General features: G+C 47.6%; 1 protein-coding gene across 1 annotated transcript in view; it reads left to right on the top strand.

Annotated features, from left to right (window-relative positions):
- LOC105723213 (slit homolog 3 protein) overlaps nucleotides 1–20118 on the top strand; it is a gene marked incomplete at its 5' end in the record, with an annotated part of 119279 nt that overhangs the window by 21696 nt on the left and 77465 nt on the right. Inside the window, 4 exons of the mRNA XM_064376368.1 lie at nucleotides 553–696; nucleotides 1496–1639; nucleotides 4686–4849; nucleotides 5861–5993. Of these exons, the coding sequence (XP_064232438.1) occupies nucleotides 553–696; nucleotides 1496–1639; nucleotides 4686–4849; nucleotides 5861–5993 (585 nt within the window). The remainder of the gene's footprint in view (nucleotides 1–552; nucleotides 697–1495; nucleotides 1640–4685; nucleotides 4850–5860; nucleotides 5994–20118) is intronic.

Genomic DNA, 20118 nt, shown 5'->3' with positions numbered 1-20118 from the left:
ACTGTGCTCTCAAACACTAGAACTTATTCCTTCTAGCCACCCATTAACCAACCTCTCTTCATCGCCCCTAAACCTTCCCAGCCTCTGGTAACCATGCTTCTACTTTCTACCTTCATGAGATCAACTTTTTTAGCTCCCACGTATGAGTAGGAACATATGATATTTGCCTTTCTGTGCCTGGCTCATTTCACTTAACACAGTGACCTCCAGTGCCATTCATGTTGCTGCAAACTACAGGTTTTCATTCTTTGTATGGCTGAATAGTATTCCATTGTGTATACACACCACATTTTCTTCATCCGTTCATCCACTGACCACGCGGTCTGTTTCACAAAGGTAGCCTCACCTGTGTAGGCCCGGGGTCCCTGCTCCCTGGGCCAGATGCTGAAGACCAAAGGTCAGGGACCCTAAAATGGATCTCCTTCCACCATCCTGTCCTCAGTCTCGGGGGCCCCGGAGAGTCCCCAGCTGGCTGCAGGGCAGGACATTCCATCCCTGGATCAAGACCATCTGCTCCTTTTGATCCTCCCCCAATCTGTTTCTTCCTTCTAGAAACCTGAGTAACAATAAGATCAAGGAGGTGCGAGAAGGTGCTTTCGATGGAGCGGCCAGCGTGCAGGAGCTGATGCTGACGGGGAACCAGCTGGAGGCTGTGCACGGGCGCATGTTCCGCGGCCTCAGTGGCCTCAAAACCTTGTGAGTGCTTGAGGTGGGGCCTGGGCCAAGATCCAGAGGGAGATGGGAGGACAGGGGAATTGGAGACAGACTATCAGGGCAGGTGGGACCCAGACGCTGTCTTGGCCTGCTGAATCCCTCTCTTCGTGGAGTCAGAGTCATCAGACATTCCACAGCCTTGGATGGGAAAGAATTTAGCATGCTGAACACTCTCCAGCATACACACTTACACACACACACACCTCACTTCCGTGTATACACATATGTATATATGTGTGTGTATATATGCATATCGTATATATATGTATGCACATATATGCACATTCATACCAGAAATTTGCCGAAGGAGGCGCACAAACACACATTTACCCACAAACATAAGCATAAGGACCTTTATAAAAATGCCATATGCAGACACATGCACCGTGCACATAAACATATGCACAAACAGGCATAGACATACAAGCACACACATACATACAAGCATACAAGCTGACGTCTACAACCACTTCTTGATTCTCTTCTTTTCCCAGAAATACATGTGTACGCCCTAGCAACCACACAATATGTGTGTGCATGCATACACATGCATGATCTGTGCTTCCAAGAAAGCAGGCACGAACAAGGTACACACACATTTGCACACAGCCCAGTGGGGCTCCAGGCCCTGCTCTCACAGGGCAAACCTGAGCAACATGGCTGGACTGGGCTTAGAATCAGCAAAAGCATCTCACCTATACACACACTCACCACCGTGGCACCATTTGGTGACAGAAAAGATCATGCCTGTGCTCTGTCATCCCCACCCCTCTCCCTGTAGGATGCTGAGGAGTAACTTGATCAGCTGTGTGAGTAATGACACCTTTGCCGGCCTGAGTTCGGTGAGACTGCTGTCCCTCTATGACAATCGGATCACCACCATCACCCCTGGAGCCTTCACCACGCTTGTCTCCCTGTCCACCATGTAAGTTCTCCTGATTCCACTGCCTGCTCACTCTGGGCTCCCGCTCTGCAGACCTCTCTCCTCCCAGCTCCCTGCTACCTTTGGCCAAGCTCATCTATCCATCTGTCCACTTGAAAACATTTGTCAAGCTTTCTTTATGTGCCAGGCATCGTCCAGGTGCTAAGGCTGCACACACGTGGCCCCTCCTTCCTGGAGCTCACAGCATAGTGAATTTCCACAGAAAGCAGGTCCACAGTGATTTGGAAACCCAACATGGAAGGCCAGGCATGGTGGCTGACGCCTATAATCCTAACACTTTGGGAGGCCAAGGCAGGTGGACTACCCGAGGTCAGGAGTTCAAGACCAGCCTGGCTGGTTTCACATAGTGAAACCCCATCTCTACTAAAAATACAAAAATTAGCCAGGTGTGGTGGGCAAGTAACTGTAATCCCAGCTACCCAGGAGACTGAGGCAGGAGAACTGCTGGAACCCGGGAAGCAGAGGCTGCAGTGAGCCGAGATCTTGCCATTGCATTCCAGCCTGGGTGGCAGAGCAAGACTCTGTCTCAAAAAAAAAGCGGGAAGTTGGGGGCTTTGTTGATAAACACTGGAGCTGTATTCTGGAAGGTAAGTGGGAGTTAGCTATTGAAGAAAGTGGGCAGTACACTTCCTTCAGAGGAAAGGGCATGTGCAAAGGCCCTGTGGTTGGTTGCAACAGAGCAAATGTGGGACTGAACATATCCCAGCATGGTCACAGCACTGAATGAGGCAGGGCATGACATAAGGCAAGGCTGAAGCGGAAGCCAGGGTCAGGCTGCAGGACTGCTGTGGGCCATCTCGGTCTTTGTCCAGGGCACATCAGGAAGACTGGCACTTTTAAGTAGATAGTTACATCACCAGACAGGGCTTTCAAAAAGATGTCACTGGCTGCTTCAGTGGGTATCAGAACCAGAATTAAAGCCCAGCTTTCTAGACACCTAAAGAAGCGCTCCTGCCTGGGAGCACTGTGGTGGGAAGGGGGCCAGGTTCAAATCCTGGCTGTGTCTCTTGTTAGCTGTGTGACCTTGGGAAAGTTACTTCATCTCCTCGTGCTTCCGTTTCCCTTCTGCATGATCTACCTCCCAGGATGGTTACCAGGATTGACTCTGGTGATGCTTGTAAAACACACAGCAAGGGCCTAGGGGTAGAAAGTGCTCAACACGTGCGCATTTTACAGCTGCGCATCGTATTTCCATGTGGCTCTGTTAGCCTTAGTTACTGGTTTGTGGTCCTGTCTCTAACCCTCCCCAAAGACCCTTTGGAAGGCAGAAGGAAAGGCTGCTTCTGCACCTCCTGTTGCTGCCCTATGCCTATTGCACTTGGAATCAAAGGCGAAGTTAGAGGAGGGCCTACAGACCGGCCCCACCCCATCTGCCCCTCATGTCCTGCCTGTCCCCTCCCTCCCTCCACTCTAGCTCCACAGGGCATTTTCCCCCGTTCCCAGCCCACTCCCACCTTGAAACTTTGCACTCCCTGGAACACCCTCCCCCGGCCTCCCTCCCCCCAGCCTCCCTCCCCCCAGCCTCCCTCCCCCCGGCCTCCCTCCCCCCGGCCTCCCTCCCCCCGGCCTCCCTCCCCCCAGCCTCCCTCCCCCCAGCCTCCCTCCCCCCGGCCTCCCTCCCCCCGGCCTCCCTCCCTTCCACCTTTACTCAAGTATCACCTGCCTCACCCCGTTCCACCCCTCTGCCATAACTCCGATCCCTCTAGCCCTGCCCCCTACTATTACATAGCACTAACCACGTCCTAATAGACTGTGTCATTTACTAACTTGCTGTTAATTGTATATTATCTGCTCACCATCATGTAAGTTTCTGAAGGACAGGGATATGCAGCTGTTTTGTTCAGTGCTGTATCTTTAATGTTTAGATCTGTGCCAAGAGCGTAAGGAGATGCCAGGCATGTAATTGTTGAGGAAAGGAATGAATCAAATGAATGAAAGACATCAACAGGAGGGGACAGTGGGTTGGGAGCTAACACCAGTGAGCTGGTCCTTTAGTCCATGTTTAGCCCCTCCTAGGTACCTCCACATTGGAAATCCAAAGACACCTAAGATACTGAGAGGGGCAGAGTCACAAAGCGTTCAGGGAGCCAGCCCTGATCCACGAAGTCACTTACCCCGCTTCACACAGCTACTGAGTGTCAGAGCCTGGACTGCAACCCCAGAACGACCACTTCCAAGCCCTCAATTGCTGTATCATCCTACGGCCACTCAAGAGCTGTCTACCCCTCTTAAATAAGCTCCCCAAGCTTTACTTTCCTCATGAGTGAGGGAAGATGACGTTACCTCCTTCTTAGGGTTGCTGTGACAGGAATGAATGAGACAATGGATGTATGAAGTACTCGGCGTGGTCCCAGTCCTGTAGGGAGGGATAGCTGCCATCAAGCTCTTATCTCTCCATCGGTCCAGTTATTTCAGTCCACAGATGCGTATAAAGTGCCTGTGATGACATAACACTAATTTCTGGATACGCCGAGGCAAACAGACCCTACCCTCGTGGAATGTAGAGTCCGAGGTGCAAGGCGAGCACAGACACCAGTCACTACACACTCCCATGGGTGCTACGGGGAGAATGAAGGGGAATGAGGGAAAAGACAGGATGAGGCTGAAGTGTCCCACTTTATATGGGGGACTCAGAGAAGGCTTTCTTAATGAAATGTCATTGAAGCCAAGGACTAAAGGATGAGGAGAAGCCAGTCAGGCAACCTGTAAAGAGACGGGTTCCCAGCAAAGAGAGCAGCAAGTGTGAAGGCGCTCGGGGTGAATCCCCGCTAAGGACCCAAAGGCAGTTCACACAGCCAGAGCTCAGTACACAACGGAGGGCATGGTGAGAGGCCACGCCTGCCTCCATCAGTGGCGGAGGTCTCGAATGAGACCCTTGCAGAGACTGCATCTGGTGAAGAGCCTACATTTCCTTTCTGAGACCACCTCCTCCCCGGCTGGGAGACCTGGGCTCTGGGGTTGCAGAAGCAGATTCCAGGGCCACTCCCACAGTAGAAGGTAGAGGCTAAGCATCCTTCTTTCCTCCTAGAAACCTCCTGTCCAACCCCTTCAACTGCAACTGCCACCTGGCCTGGCTGGGCAAGTGGTTGAGGAAGAGGCGGATCGTCAGCGGAAACCCTAGGTGCCAGAAGCCGTTTTTCCTCAAGGAGATTCCCATCCAGGATGTGGCCATCCAGGACTTCACCTGCGACGGTGAGAAGACTTGGGGTCGAGGGCAGTGGGGAAGGTCCTGGGAAGCCAAGGAAGATGCCGGAGATACAGGATCAGATACTCCCTGAGATCTCATTCCACTTTGCTTTGGGCACACAGCTGGCGCACTGGAGAGCTTTGCAGATCTACTGCTAGCCCGCAGGGCTCCTTCATGCAAATTAAGAAAAGGTGCCCCTTTCAGAAATCATTTTATTTCCATCAGTTAGAAATCTGTCATACTATACTGATTTCATTAAGACGACACTTGCTCATTAAAACAAGATACTGCCATCTATGAGAAAACTGTTGTACCAAATATACTAATCTATCATGTCCACAGTGAGCTTGGTGCCCCTTAAATGATATGGCACCCTTGTGGAGTGCACAACCTATACAACTGTACATGGGAGCCCTGGCCTCAGTCTTCCTGTCTGCATCATGATGAGACTCAGAGTATGTACTCATGAGAAATAGACTTCAAGAAAAGTCTAGTCACTGGCTGGGGTTATGGATATCTGAGGCTTTGGTTCTCAGGATCCCAGAGGTCATATTTAAAATTTGCATAAATTCAAGCCAGCACAGTTCTTCACTTGATCAACTTTGGGTTATCTAGAGACAGATAATTAACTGAGATTAAGGCACAATGGAGGCTGGGGACACATTCCCCACCTCAGAGGGACTATGTAGTTGTGGGAGGAGAGAAAGAAAGGAGAAAATGGAAGGGAAAAGACTCTGCCCCCTCCCCCTGACCACTCCTTCAGTCATCTGGGCTTATTCCTGATCTGGTTAACAGATTTTCCTATCTGTTACTCTTGCTGAGCCTCCTTCATGGTCTTCATCTTATGTCAAATGAGGTAGAAGGTAGGCAACACCCGTCAACTGAGGATGAGACCAGCAGGTACCCTATTCCTGGTCCCAGCACCCAGTGGGGACTGGAGACGCAGCCTTGCTCACTGGCTCCCCCTAGTGGAGCTTATCTCCTACCGCTCTCACCTTCTCTGGGGCTCTCCGCAGGCAACGATGAGAGTAGCTGCCAGCTGAGCCCGCGCTGCCCGGAGCAGTGCACCTGCGTGGAGACCGTGGTGCGATGCAGCAACAAAGGACTCCGCGCCCTCCCCAAAGGCATGCCCAAGGACGTGACCGAACTGTAAGTCCCCCCAGCTGCCTCCAAGCACCCCGTCATCTCACCACCAGCAGCATCCTCCATGCTTTACCCCAGGATCTCAAGCAAGGCAACATAGCGAAACTGCCCTGGGGAGACCCTACTTAAATGGATCCCAGCAAGATGGCAGTGGAGCCCTCACCAAGATGGCAGCCATGGCTTTGACAAGGGCACAGGAAGCACAGCTCCCCCAGTGCCTCTGCCTAGCAGGAGAGGAGTCTCTGACCCTGGAATCCCTAGAGATACCCTGAGTATAAGTGGCAGGGTTATGGCCTCGTTTTCCATATCACCCCCCAAAACCCCCGCTCTCACCCTCTTCCTAAGACTCCTCAGCAGCCGCTTAGTCTGATCCGAGCAGCAGTGCAGGATCATTGTAAAAACATTGCCCAGCGGACACTGTGGCTTACAAAGCACTCTTCTGAATAGGATCCTATTCCAAATTCAAACAGCCCTGTCAAGCATGAGGCCCCATTTTACAGACGAGGTCTTAGCTCTGAGCCTTGTTCATTCTCAGAACAAAAGCTTTCTTTTTTAAAAATTTTATTTAATTTTAATTAATTTGGATTTTTTTTAATTTTTAAATTATACTTTAAGTTCTGGCGTACATATGCAGAACGTTCAGATTTGTTACATAGGTATACATGAGTTCATGTCCTTTGCAGAGGCATGGATAATGCTGGAAACCATCATTCTCAGCAAACTGACACAAGAACAGAAAACCAAACACCGCATGTTCTCACTCATAAGTGGGTATAGAAGAGGAGCTTTCTTATTCCACAGCCCAAGCTCCTGCCACTGACTCTTCAGGTCTTGTTTCTGCACCAGAAACTCCCAACTCAATGAAAAAGGTGTTAGCCTCTTCCTAAAGAACTCTTAATATTATGGAGAGAATCCTATTTCTGCCCCCTGGAAAGCACAGACAGAAGGACAAGGCACAGTCCCCCAATGAGGGGGCCTCCCTGGAATGCACCAAGAACCCTGGAGCTAGGACCAGAGGAGCACCACACACTCACAACCAACACACAGCACGCGCACACTCCGTTTATCCACTTATCCACTCAGCACGTATTGGCCGGGTTTCTTGTGTGTCAGGTTCTCTGCTCACATCAGAGAGACAACGGCAAGCAAAATGGTTGTGACCCCTACACTCACGGGGTCACGGTTTATGAGGGAAGGTAGACATTCGCTGCATCATCACAGATGCACATGTGAAGTGACAACTGAGAAAAATGCTACAGAAGAGGTGCAAGGTTGCTAGGACATGCTAAAGTGAGACGTGCGACAGAGACATGAGGCTCAGAGAATGCTCCCCCGGGAAATGATGCTGGAGCTGCACTCTGACGGGTGAGGAGCAGGTCACCAGGAGGGACGAGGGAGTGCTCCAGGCTGAAGTGGCTACATAAGCAAAGACCCTGCCTGGGAGCCGGCAGAGCCAGGGAGGGGCAACAGGAAGAGCCTCAGTGCTGGGAAAGCAACACACCCACACCACACACAACCACACATCACCAAACTGCACCCCCATACCACACACCACACACCCACACACCACCAAACCGCACCCCCACGCCACACACCACACACCCACACACCACCAAACCGCACCCCCACACCACACACCCACACACCACCAAACCGCACCCCCGTACCACACAGCACACACTCACACACCACCAAACCACACCCCCACACTACACACCACACCCCCACACCACACACCACACACACCCACACATCACCAAACCACACCCCTACACCACACACCACACCCCCACACCCACACACCACCAAACCATACCCCCACACCACACACCACACCACCACACCCACACACCACACACCACACCACCAAACCACACCTCCCACACCACCAAACCACACCCCCACACCCTACACCACACCACCACACACACACCCACACACCACCAAACCACACCCCACACCCTACACCACACCACCACACACCACACCCACACACCATACTACCACACCCACATACCACACCACCACAGCCACACACCACCAGACTGCACCCCCATACCACACACCACACACCACACCACCACACCCACACACCACCAAACCACACCCCATCACACACCACACCCCCACACCACACACCACACACCCCCACACCACACACCCACACACCGACACACCGACACACCATGCCACACCACCACACACCACACCCACACACCATATACCACACTCACATACCACACCACCACACCCACACACCACCAAACCACACCCCATACCCCACACCACACCACACCACCACACCCATACACCACCACACTCACACAGCACCACACCACCACACACACCACACACTACCACACCCACACACCACCACACTCATCACCATACCCACACACCATGACACCCACACACCACCACACTCACCACCACACATTTGATGCTTGACTTTGACATCCGTCTCACCAGGCCCCAGGCCCACCCCCTTTTCTGGGCCAGCTTAGCATGTGCAGGCATACCTTGGAGATACTGTGGGTTCAATTCCAGACCACCATAAAGCACAAACTGCAGTAAAGCAAGTCACACAGATGTTTGCGTTTCACAGTGCATATCACAGTTATGTTTATACTATACTGTAGTATGTTAAGTGTGCAATCTCATTGTGTTGGGAAAGAAACAAATGTACGTACCTTAATTCAATAATACTTTATTGCTAAAAAATGCTAATGATGATCTGAGCCTCCAGCAAGTTGTGATCTTTTTCCTAGTGGGGAGTCTTGCCTTGATGTTGATGGCTGCTATCTGATCAGGGTGGTGGTGGCCAAACATTGGGTGGCTATGGCAATTTCTCAAAATAAGACAACAGTGAGGTTTGTCACATCAATGGACTCTTACTTCATGCAGGATTTCTCTGTAGCACACAATGCTGTTTAATATCATTTTTCCCACAGTAGAAATTCTTTTCAAATTGGGGTCAAGGCCAGGTGCAGTGACTCACCCCTGTAATCCCAGCACTTTGGGAGGCTGAGGCAGGTGAATCACTTGAGGTCAGAAGTTTGAGACCAGCCTGGCCAACGTGGTGAAACCCCATCTCTACTAAAAATACAAAACTTAGCAGGGCATGGTGGTGCACACCTGTGATTCCAACTACTGGGGAGGCTGAGGTATGAGAATTGCTTGAACCTGGGAGGCGGAGGTTGCAGTGAGCCAAGATTGCATCACTGTAGTCCATGTCTCAAAAAAAAAAAAAAAAAATGGAGTCAATCCTCTCAAACCCTGCTGCTACTTTATCAACTGAAGTTATATAATGTTCTAAATCCTTTGTTGTCATTTCACAATGTTCCCAGCATCTTCACCAAAATTAGATTCCGTCTCAAGAAACCAATTTCTTTTCCTCATCTATAAGAAGCAACTCTTTATCTGCTCAAGTTTGATCATGAGATTGCAGCAATTCAGTCACATCTTCAGGCTGCACTTCTAATTCTAGTTCTTACTATTTTCACCATATCTGCAGCTACTTCCTCCACCGAAGTCTTGCACCCCTCAAGGTCATCCATCAGGGTGGGAATCCACTTCTTCCTACTCCTATTAATGTTGCTATTTTGACCTCCTATCATGAATTGCAAATGTTCAAATGGCATCTAGAACAGTGAATCCTTTCTAGAAGGTTTTCAATTTACTTTGCCCAGATCCATCAGAGAAATCACTATCTATGGCAGCTATGGCCTTACAAAATGTATTTCTTAAATAATAAGACTTGAAAGTTGAAAATACTCCTTGATCCACGGGCTGCAGAAAGGATGTTATATTAGCAGACATGAAAACAACATTAATCTGTTTGTATATCTCCATCAGGTCTCTTAGATGACCAGATACATTGTCAAAGAGCAGTAATATTGTGAAAGAAATCTTTATATCTGGGCAGCAGGTCTCAACAATGGGCTTAAAATATTCAGCAAAATGTACCGTAAACACATTTTGTCTACTGGATGATGTGCCATCATCCAGTCTTTGTTGCTCTACTTCTTAACACAGACAGAGTAGATTTACCATAATTCTTAAAGGCCCTAGGATTTTCAAAATGGCAAATGAAGATTGGCTTCAACTTCAAGTCACCATCTGCAGTGGCCCCTAACAAGAGAGTCAGCCTGCCCTTTGAAGCTTTGAAAGCAGGCATTGACTTCTCCTCTCTATCTGTGAAAGTCCTAGCTGGTATCTTCTTTCATTAAAAGGCTGTTTTGTCTCCATAGAGTATCTGTTGTTTAGTGTGGCCAATCTTAGCTGGATTACCTGGATAACTTGCTACAGCTTCTCCGTCACCACTTGCTGCTTCACTTTACATTTTTCTGTTATGAAGACGGCTTCTTTTTCTAAACCTCATGAACCAACTGTTGCTAGCTTTAAACTTTTCTTCTGTGGTTTTCTCACCTCCTCTCTCAGCCTTCACAGAATTAAAGAGAGTTAAGGCCTTGCTCTGGATTAGGCTTTGGCTTAAGGGAATGTTGTGGCTGGTTTGATTTTCTATCCAGATCACTAAAAGTTTTCACGTATCAGCAATAGGACTTGCTCATCATTCATGTGTTCATTGGAGTAGCACTTTTAATTTTCTTCAAGAACTTTTTCTTTGCATTCACAACTTGGCTATTTGGTCCAAGAGGCCTAGTTTTGACCTGTCTTAGTTTTTGATATGCTTTCCTCGCTAAACTTCATCATTTCTAGCTTCTGGTTTAAAGTGAGAGATGTGTGACTCTTAAAAGGCCATTGTAGGGTTATTAACTGGCCCAATTTCAATATTGTTGTGTCTCAGGAAATAGGGAGGTCCAAGGAGAGGGGGACAGGGAACTGCTAGTTGGTAAAGCAGTCAGAGCCCACACATTTTTCAATTAAATTCTTCATCTTTGATGGGCATGGTTCATGGTGCCCCAAAACAGTTACAATAAAGACATCAAAGATCAGATCACAGATCACCATAAGAGTTTAACAATAATGAAAAAGTTTTGGACCAGGCCTGGTGGCTCACGCCTGTAATCCCAGCACTTTGCGAGGCCAAGGCGGGCAGATCACGAGGTCAGAAGATAGAGACCAGCCTGGCCAACATAGTGAAACCCCGTTTCTACTAAAAATACAAAAATTAGCCAGGGTGGGCGCCTGTAGTCCCAGCTACTTGGGAGGCTGAGGCAAGAGAATCACTTGAACCTGGGAGGCGGAGGTTACAGTGAGCTAAGATCTCACCACTGCACTCCAGCCTGGGCAACAGAGCAAGACTCCGTGTTAAAAAAAAAAAAAAGTTTTAAATATTGTGAGAATTACCAAAATGTGACACAGAGACATGAAGTCAGGATATGCTGTTGGAAAAATGGCACTGACAGACTCACTTGAGAGGGGGTTGCCATAAACCTTCAATTTTTAAAAAACACAATATCTACAAAGCACAATAAAACCAAGTGCAATAAGACAAGGTACAAAGTACCCTCAGATGTAAGCGACAGAACACAACCCAGACTCCTCCAGGGAGTGTTTCTTTGATCCGCCCTGCTAATAATGCCTCCGGGGGAAGAACCTGAGCATGCCAGTTTCTTGGCCTAGCACGTGGATTCTTGAATGTGTGTTGTGGCTCCAGGCATTTCCCAATGCTCAGAGAAACTGAAACTAGGGCTGCCAGCCCAGGAAAGGAAGGAAGGTCTTGACAGTCGCTAAAAAGTTCATGTTCCCACTGGGTTTGAGCTGAGGTCATGCCCTTGAAGCTCTGTATGCACAAATGCCACTGCGTGCAGTGAGCTTCCTGCCCTTGCCTTGAACCAGGCTGTGTCATGGGATGGGGCTGCAGAGAATGACCCAGTTATACTCTCCTTCCTGGGCCAATTGCATGCCAAGGGATACATGTGAAAGGACAGAAATGACATGACGATAGCCCATGAATGCTTTTCCCCAAAGCTCATCGAACAAAAACTGAAATAACAAAGATAATTGGATGCAATTATAAAGTAAACTTCAGCACTTTGGGAGGAGACCTGATTTTCTGCTTTGGAATTGGTATGACTTCCCTTGGCCAGGCACGGCTTCCAGAGTGCACCAGGGAAGGCAGCCCTCACTTCTGTCCCCGAACCATCTTCCTGGGACGGGGGCTGGAGGATAAGCAGGAGAATGAGTGTCAAAGAAAGAGAAAGCTGGCAGACCTGGAGACTTATGGCTGGGAGCCTCTGGTTCAGGGACATTGGCTGAGTCCAGATCCAGGGTTTCCAATGCAAGCTTTCCAGCTCCCTTGAGCATCATTAGTTATCTCAGGCAGAGCTGCCGGCTTACAAAACAAAATTAAGTTTAATTCACTGAGAAGCAGCAACAACAAAGTTGCCCAGCGTTTCTCTAAAGGGCAGGGTGTGAGAGTCTCTTGCAAGCATGCAAGACCCCAGCAGTGCCATCCACACAGGAGGTGTTTTCCTCCAGTCAGCCCTCTGCAAACCCTCACTGGCTTTTCTTTCAGTACGACCCTGGGTGAGTCAAGCCACACTGAGCCTCATGCCCACGTTCAGTCTTGCAGGTGCTCTTTGAAGTAGGGCGACAGTACCACTCGCCCTCTTTGTCTGACCCCAGATTTTGTGCTCATGCCAATTACACCAGAAGTTCTTACATGTCTAGGTCTCAGGACTCCTTTATGGTTTTCAAAAGCATCCAGGACTCCAAGAACCTGTGTTTATGTGGGTTGTATCTATTAATATTGATCATATTAGAAAATAACTCTGAGAAAATTTTTTAATATGCATTTATTATTGCATTTCAAAGTAACAATTATATACCCATTACATGTTTATATAAAAAGCATATTTGGGGAGCTGCAGTGGCTCCGGCCAGTTGTCCTGGCGCTTGAGGAGGCAAGGCTATGCGTTCAAGGCCAACCTGGGCAATATGAGAACCTCTCATTCATTTAAAAAAAAAAAAAAGCATATTTTAAAGACAAACCAAAAGAAATGCAATTGAGAAGACTTTCATTGTTTCATATTTTTGCAAATCTTTTAAATGTGTAGCGTCCTAGAAGACAGCTCAGTTTTCACATCTGCTTCACCATTCACTCTGTTGTAGTATGTTTTTTGGGTGAAGTATAGGAAATCCAGCTTCACACAGAAATGTATTTGAAAAAAAAGGAAGATCTGGGCGCATGGTGGCTCATGCCTATAATCCCAGCACTTTGGGAGGCTGAGGCGGGCGGATCACCTGAGGTCGGGAGTTTGAGACCAGTCTGACCAACATGGAGAAATCTCATCTCTACTAAAAATACAAAATTAGCCAGGCGTGGTGGCACATGCCTGTAATCCCAGCTACTCAGGAGGCTGAGGCAAGAGAATTGCTTGAACCTGGGAAGCAGAGGTTGCGATGAGCCAAGATTGTGCCATTGCACTCCAGCCTGGGCAACAAGAGCAAAACTCCGCCTCAAAAAAAAAAGAAAGAAAGAAAAAGGGAGGAATACTTTAATAGCCTTTTCAGATAATTATGGGTGTTCTTCTTTGGTAAAGACCAAAGCTCAGCAACTGGTGGTTTCTTAACGGCTAATTGTAGTGTGGAACCTGCACCCGTACCAGCGAATCTCCCGTCCTCTGTTACATTGACTCTACTGGTCTATCTTACACTTTGAATGGAACTTTCCCCATGCACGGTCTTGTAACATCATGTGTTGGTCACTGGGAAAATATTGGTTCACTGAGTTATGCAGATCTTCCAAATGCTACCTCATTTCATTATACAATATATTTTTTAAATAATGTCCTTTGTTATCACCACTGATCTCATCAGAAAAGTCTTTTAAGTGAGGGGAAGTTGGTAAGCTCAATGTGGCAGTGAAGAGTTTTCCACAACTTTAATTTTCAGTTGGAAGCACGAATTGATCATTGGCAACAAATACTGTGAGCTGCTTTTTTTTTAAAGTGGTGGGCTTACTTTGTTCATTTTCAAGAAATTGTCTACTAAATAGCCATGTCTGAATAATGAGTTTTCCAGTCTTTCTTTTGGGCAAAAACAGTGTTTCATGAAAAAATTTAAAAGCCAGTGACTTCAGCGTGTGAGTCAATTACACAGGTACTTTCCTTTAGACAACCAACGTGCCACGTGTGCATCCCTCCCATTCTGTCACGTGGAACATGAAAGGAATGCGTGCTCGAGAGTTGAACGTCAGTACAAATCATAATTCTAGCTACGTCATCAAGGGCATTCTTAAATGAAATTGGTTTTTGTGAAAGCTGCAAGTCCACAGAGGTGAAGAATACAGTGACCACTGGTTTCATTTGCTAGCGATGTCCTGATTCATGCTGAGGTGCCAGCAGTTTTACCCTCCAGTAATTTTGTACCATCAATGCAAATGTCAACACAGGGCAAAAGGAAAATAACGTTTGAACCTCATTGTAAATATAGTTTTGGCCTCATAGGCCCCTGAAAAAGTCTCAGGGACCCTCAGGGGTCTATAAATGATACTTTGAGAACCACTCTGGTCATTACACATTGGCAGGCAATGGAGAGAGAGAGATACCGGCTCTAAGTCAGCACTAAGCTCCTAATTTAAAAGGCAGGCTTACGAAGTCTTATGGAAAGTGGGACAGAAGCAAATACAGGACATCTCAGCCCTCAAAGTCACTGGAATACTCTCTGCAAAGGTAGGGCCTCACTGCCTTCAGAAAGTACAATTATTGCTGTGCAACTGTCTGACTATTTTAGAACTGAAACCTAAAAATCTGTTTGCTTCCGTTTATGGAAATGTTTACAAACGTTGGGTTTCCAGGTTCTGGAAACAAACTCTGCAAAGCCTACTTCTTCCTAAAGGCTAGAGAAGAAATTCAGGCTCCAGTGTCAGTGAACAGCTTTCCCCCATATCCAGCCCTGATTAATATCCACGATGTTTAGACGTATGTTTTTGGTCTAAGGACCATGATAATGGATTTGTTGTCCTATAATTTGATATCCCAAGGAGAGGAGAGGGGAAGGATGACATAGCTCCCCCCAGGCACAACTATTGGAAGAAGGGATTTGTATTAGGATGTGAGGTTTGAGAACATCATGGGAGGCAGGCCAGCAGTGTGCATATGCACATGCACACACACACACAGCACTGACAGGAGACATGAAAGAGATGGGGCTCAACCAGGAGGTAGGAGGGCACAGGGCTGGGATGCACCTGTCTGAGAGTGTGTGCCAAGAGGTGATGACAAGAATGGAGAAGCAGGAAGGACCTGCTGGCACTGTAGGTTCTGAGGAGTTAGAGGATGGAAGTCTGGGGTCCAGAAGGCAGCTCAGCAGCGCTTGCTCTTCATCCATAGTTTTACTGGGGGATGGACGTGCAGGCAGGAGAAGGGGTAGAGCAATGCAGCAGGTGACAAGCACAAGGGAGCGGCTCAGGCAGTGTGTGCTCTGAGACAGGAGGAATCCACAAGAAAGCAAGCAAGGATATCCTGTCTATGCTGCAAACCACCACAGCCATCATTTCTAGAGCAATTGCTGTGCACCAGGAGCTGTGCTGGGTTTTTTAATAGGTAATCTCATTTCGCCCTGCTAACAACTCTTCAAGGCAAGTATCATTATTCCCATTTGCAGATGGGATAACCGGAGCTACTGAAGGTTGAATCATTTTTGACGATCACACTGCCAATAAGCAGCAGAGTATAGACTCAAGCCCAGGTCCATCTGACCCCAAGTCTTCCCTGTGGCAGAAGCCCAAGTCCCTGTGTGTTCTTCCCAGTAGCCTGGCTTGCTGGGGACTTACGTGGGTCCTCTTGAAAACTGACATCTGCATTGCAGCAGGAAGAAGGCAAACCCAGGCCCCCCTGCCATGACGCTGTAGGTACCTGTCAGTGGTTCTGGCCGTGTCCATCCTGACAGCTGGGCCTTCTCTAGCAAGGCCAGCTGCTGCCTTCTGTATCCCCCACGCTCCCCAGACCACTTAGTAGAACAACTGCCCAGCGCTTACTACATCCTTGACATTCTCTGGCCCATGGAGAGAGACTGAAATGTGCCTCCAGCCAGCTGGAGGGGTTGATCACATCTTTGGAGAGCGGGCTAGCTCTGGGCACAGCAGCACTTACGGGTCCTGGCACAGGCCCTGGCCCAGAGAAGACCTCAGCAGATGGCACCAGTAGAGGACACTTCTCCACACTGTCGGGCAGTCACAGCCATCTGTGGGAGGGCCAGGGGCAGCCTGAGCACAGGCCAAGAGCCGAGAAGGCTCCCTTCACTCATCCATTCATTGAGTTCATTGTGCCAGACACTGTGATAGCAGCTGAGGGAACAGTGGCTACCATGACAGATAAGATCCCTCTTCTCAGAAACTTAGAGTAGGGGAGAAAGACAATCAGAAAACTGACCAGAAGATCAGGTATTTCACACTGCAAGTCGAGTGGGATTTCCCAGGAAAGCAAAGGAGGGAAACAGAGGAACATGTTTTGTGAAGACCTCAAGATGGAAGCAGAAACATCTTAAATTCAAGAAACCTAGAAGGCTGTGAGATGGAGCAAAATGGATGACAAAGAGGGTGATGTGTGCTGAAAGCTTGAGAAGGGATATGTAAGTTCTTGTAGGTCTAGGGAGGGCTGACTCCAAGAGATATACAAGAATCCAGGAAGAATTTTAAGTTGGAAAGTGGCATGATCCAATTATCATTTTAGAAATACTACACTGGAACAAGAGAGAATGAACAGCAATAAACTACATGTATTATTGGATGGAGGGGTGTGTGTGTGTGTGTGTGTCTGTCTGCGTGTATGTATATTCAAAATGTGTTGGCCACCAGTGTGCCGGGTACTGCTCTCAGAACTACTCACAGAGACTTTCATTTAATCCTCAGAATCAAGGTGGTGATTATTATAAGCCTTGTTTTACAGGTGGCTAAATGCAAGCTCAAAGAGGTTAAGTACCTTGCCCAAGGTCACACAGCTGTTAGATAGTAGAGCCAGGATGTGAGCCTCAGCTGCCTGACTCCTGAGCTGCCCCCACATCACTCCAGGACTCCCGTGGAAATTCTGGTCTGGAGTAGGGTTCTTGGGAAGGTGGCTTCCCTTCCTCTCCATTAAGATTCAGCCGGTCTGAGTTCTTTGTGGGCATCAGTCAGCACCACAAAGCTCCATACAGGAATGGGGAACACCCATTCACAGAGACCTGCGTGGAGTTTCATGCGAGGCAGATGTGTCCTTGTGTGTTTGCACCGGGGCTGAAACAGAGCATTTAAATGCAGGGCAGATGCAAAGGTTGAGCTGCCAGAAACGCTCTGGCAGTTCTAAGGCTGGTGGGGCAGGAGGGCAGTCTCCTGAAAGGGTCCCTCTGGGGGCCTGGGCTGTAGGCCACAGACAACTTTGGAGTTCAGAGTTTTCATGAAGGGCTTGCTACAAAGAGAGCTCTCCCCACAACTGCATCTGCATTTCTGAAGTGAAACCTTTGATTCTGAATCTTCTGAGCTGCACTGCCAGGTCGCTGGGGACATTCTGCACCGAAAGCAACTTCTGCAACATCGTGCCAAACGCAGCTCTCCCTGAGGAGTTCAGGGGTTTTCATCACACAGATGACGTTTTCTGAGCATCTCCTGTTGCCAGGCAGAGTGCGAGAATGCTGCGGTGAGCCAAGCAGACATGGTTCTGCCAATGTTAATCACAGAATCACATGAAAGATGTCACCGTGGGGGTTAAACGCTGTGACGAAAAGACAGCCAATGTTTTGGGAACCTGTAATATCACTGGTAGGTGTGGGAGCTGATCCTGGAGAAGTAATGCTGGAGCTGAGATCCAAGCATCTGTAGGAGTTAACCCAGCAAGGAGGAAGAAGAGGCACTAGCATTTCAAAGACCTGCTCCCCGCTCCTCCACCAGAGGGGATGGGACATTTTAGGAAGGTTAAGGCCAGTGGAGTTGGAACCAGAGGTCAGGAGAAAGTCTGATAAAATATGAACCAAAGACAGGAGGCAGGGCTCTAATCATTAATTTCCTGTCTCATCTGGGTAGGCTGTGGTGCCCAGCTGTTTGATCACTCACTTGGTCTAGATGTTGCTGTGAAGTTATTTTGTAAACGCAATTAATATCTACAGTCAGTTGACTTTTTTTTTTTTTGGAGACAGTCTCGCTCTGTCACCCAGGCTGGAGTGCAGTGATGCAATCTTGGCTCACTACCACCTCCACCTCCTGGGTTCAAGCAATTCTCCTGCCTCAGCCTCCCAAGTAGCTGGGACTACAGGCGCGCGCAACCACACCTGGCTAATTTTTTATTTTTAGTAGAGATGGAGTTGCACCATTTTAGCCAGGATAGTCTCAATCTCTTGTGATCCACCCACCTCAGCCTCCCAAAGTGCTGGGATTACAGGCGTGAGCCACCGCGCCCGGCCTCAGTTGACTTTTTAAACAATATATTTAGGAGGTACAAGTACAGGTTTCTTATGTGTGTATATTGTGTTGTGGTCAAGTCTGGGCTTTTAGTGTACCCATCACCCAAACACTGAACGTTATGCCCGATAGGTTTCAGCCCTCACCACCCTCGCACCTTTTGTAGTCTCCAGTGTCCATTATTCCACTCGGTATGTCCATGTGTACCCATTGTCAAGCTCCCACTCATAAGCGAGAACATGTGGTATTTGACTTTCCGTTTCTGAGTCATTTCACCGAGGATAATGGCCTCCAGTTCCATCCACGTTGCTGCAAAAGACATGATTTCATTCTTCTTTATGGCTAAGGCGTATTCCATGTATATAGATACCCCACATTTTCTTTTTTTTTTTCTATTTTTCTCTATATTCTGGGATACACGTGCAAAATGTGCAGGTTTGTTATGTAGGTATACATGTGCCATGGTGGTTTGCTGCACCTGTCAACTCGTGATGTAGGTTTTAAGCGCTGCATGCATTAGGTGTCTGTCCTAGTGCTCTCCCTCCCTTTGTCCCCCACCCCCCAACAGGCCTTGGTGTGTGTTGGTCCCCTCCCTGTGCCCGTGAATACACACCACATTTTCTTTATCCGATCTGCTGTTGATGGACATTGAGGTTGATTCCATATCATCGCTATTGTGAATAGTGCTGTGATAGACATATGACTGCAGGTGTCTTTTGGGTGTAATTATTTCCCTTTGGGTGTTTACCCAGTAGTGGGATTGCTGGATCAAATGGTAGTTCCATTTCTAGTTCTTGGAGAAATCACCATACTGTTTTCCAGAAAGGTTGTGCTAATTTACATTCCCACCAATAGTGTATGAGCATTCCTTTTTCTCCATGTTCTCACCAAAAATCTGTTGTTTTTAGACTTTTTAATAATGGTCATTCTGCTGGCGTGAGATGGTATCTCACTGTGGTTTTGATTTGCATTTTTCTGATGATTAGTGATGGTGAGCATTTTTCCTATGTTTGTTGGCCAATTGTATGTCTTTTTGAGAACTGCTTATTCATGTTCATTGCCCACTTTTTAATGGGGTTGTTTTTTTTTTCTCGTCAAGTTCCTTGTAGATTCTGGATATTAAACCTTTGTTGGATGCACAGTTTGAAAATATTTTATCCCATCCTGCAGGTTGTCTGTTTACTGTTGTTTCTTTTGCTGTGCAGGAGTTTTTTAGTTTAAGTCCCATTTTTATATTTTTGTTTTTACTACATTTGCTTTTGAGGACTTAGTCATAAATCCTTTCCCTAGGCTAATATCCAAAAGAGTTTTTCCTAAGTTTTCTTCTAGGAATTTTATATTTTCATGTTTTACATTTGGGTCCTTAATTCATTGTGAGTTAATTTTTGTATATGGTGAGAAGTGCGGGTCCAGTTTCATTCTTCAGCATATGGCTATCCGATTTTCCCAGCACCATTTATTGAATAGGGTGTCATTTCCCCAGTGTATATTTTTGGCTTTGTTGAAGATCAGTTGGTTGTAGAAATCTGGCTTTATTTCTGGGTTCTCTATTCTGTACCATTGATCTATGTGTCTATTTTTATACCACTACTATGCTGTTTTGGTTACAATACCCTTGTAATATAATTTGAAGTCAGGTAATATGATGCCTCCAGCTTTGTTCTTTTTCTCAGGATTGCTTGGCTATTTGGGCTCTTTTTTGGTTTCATACGAATTTGGGGGTTTTTGTTTCTAATTCTGTGAAAAATGGCATTGGTAATTTGATAGAGAGTGCAGTGAATCTGTAGATTG

Source organism: Aotus nancymaae, unplaced genomic scaffold (assembly GCF_030222135.1).
Source record: "Aotus nancymaae isolate 86718 unplaced genomic scaffold, 86718_ANA_hifiasm-v0.15.2.pri h1tg000015l_0, whole genome shotgun sequence".
Taxonomy (NCBI): domain Eukaryota; kingdom Metazoa; phylum Chordata; class Mammalia; order Primates; family Aotidae; genus Aotus; species Aotus nancymaae.
This window is presented reverse-complemented; position numbering and strand designations above follow the sequence as displayed.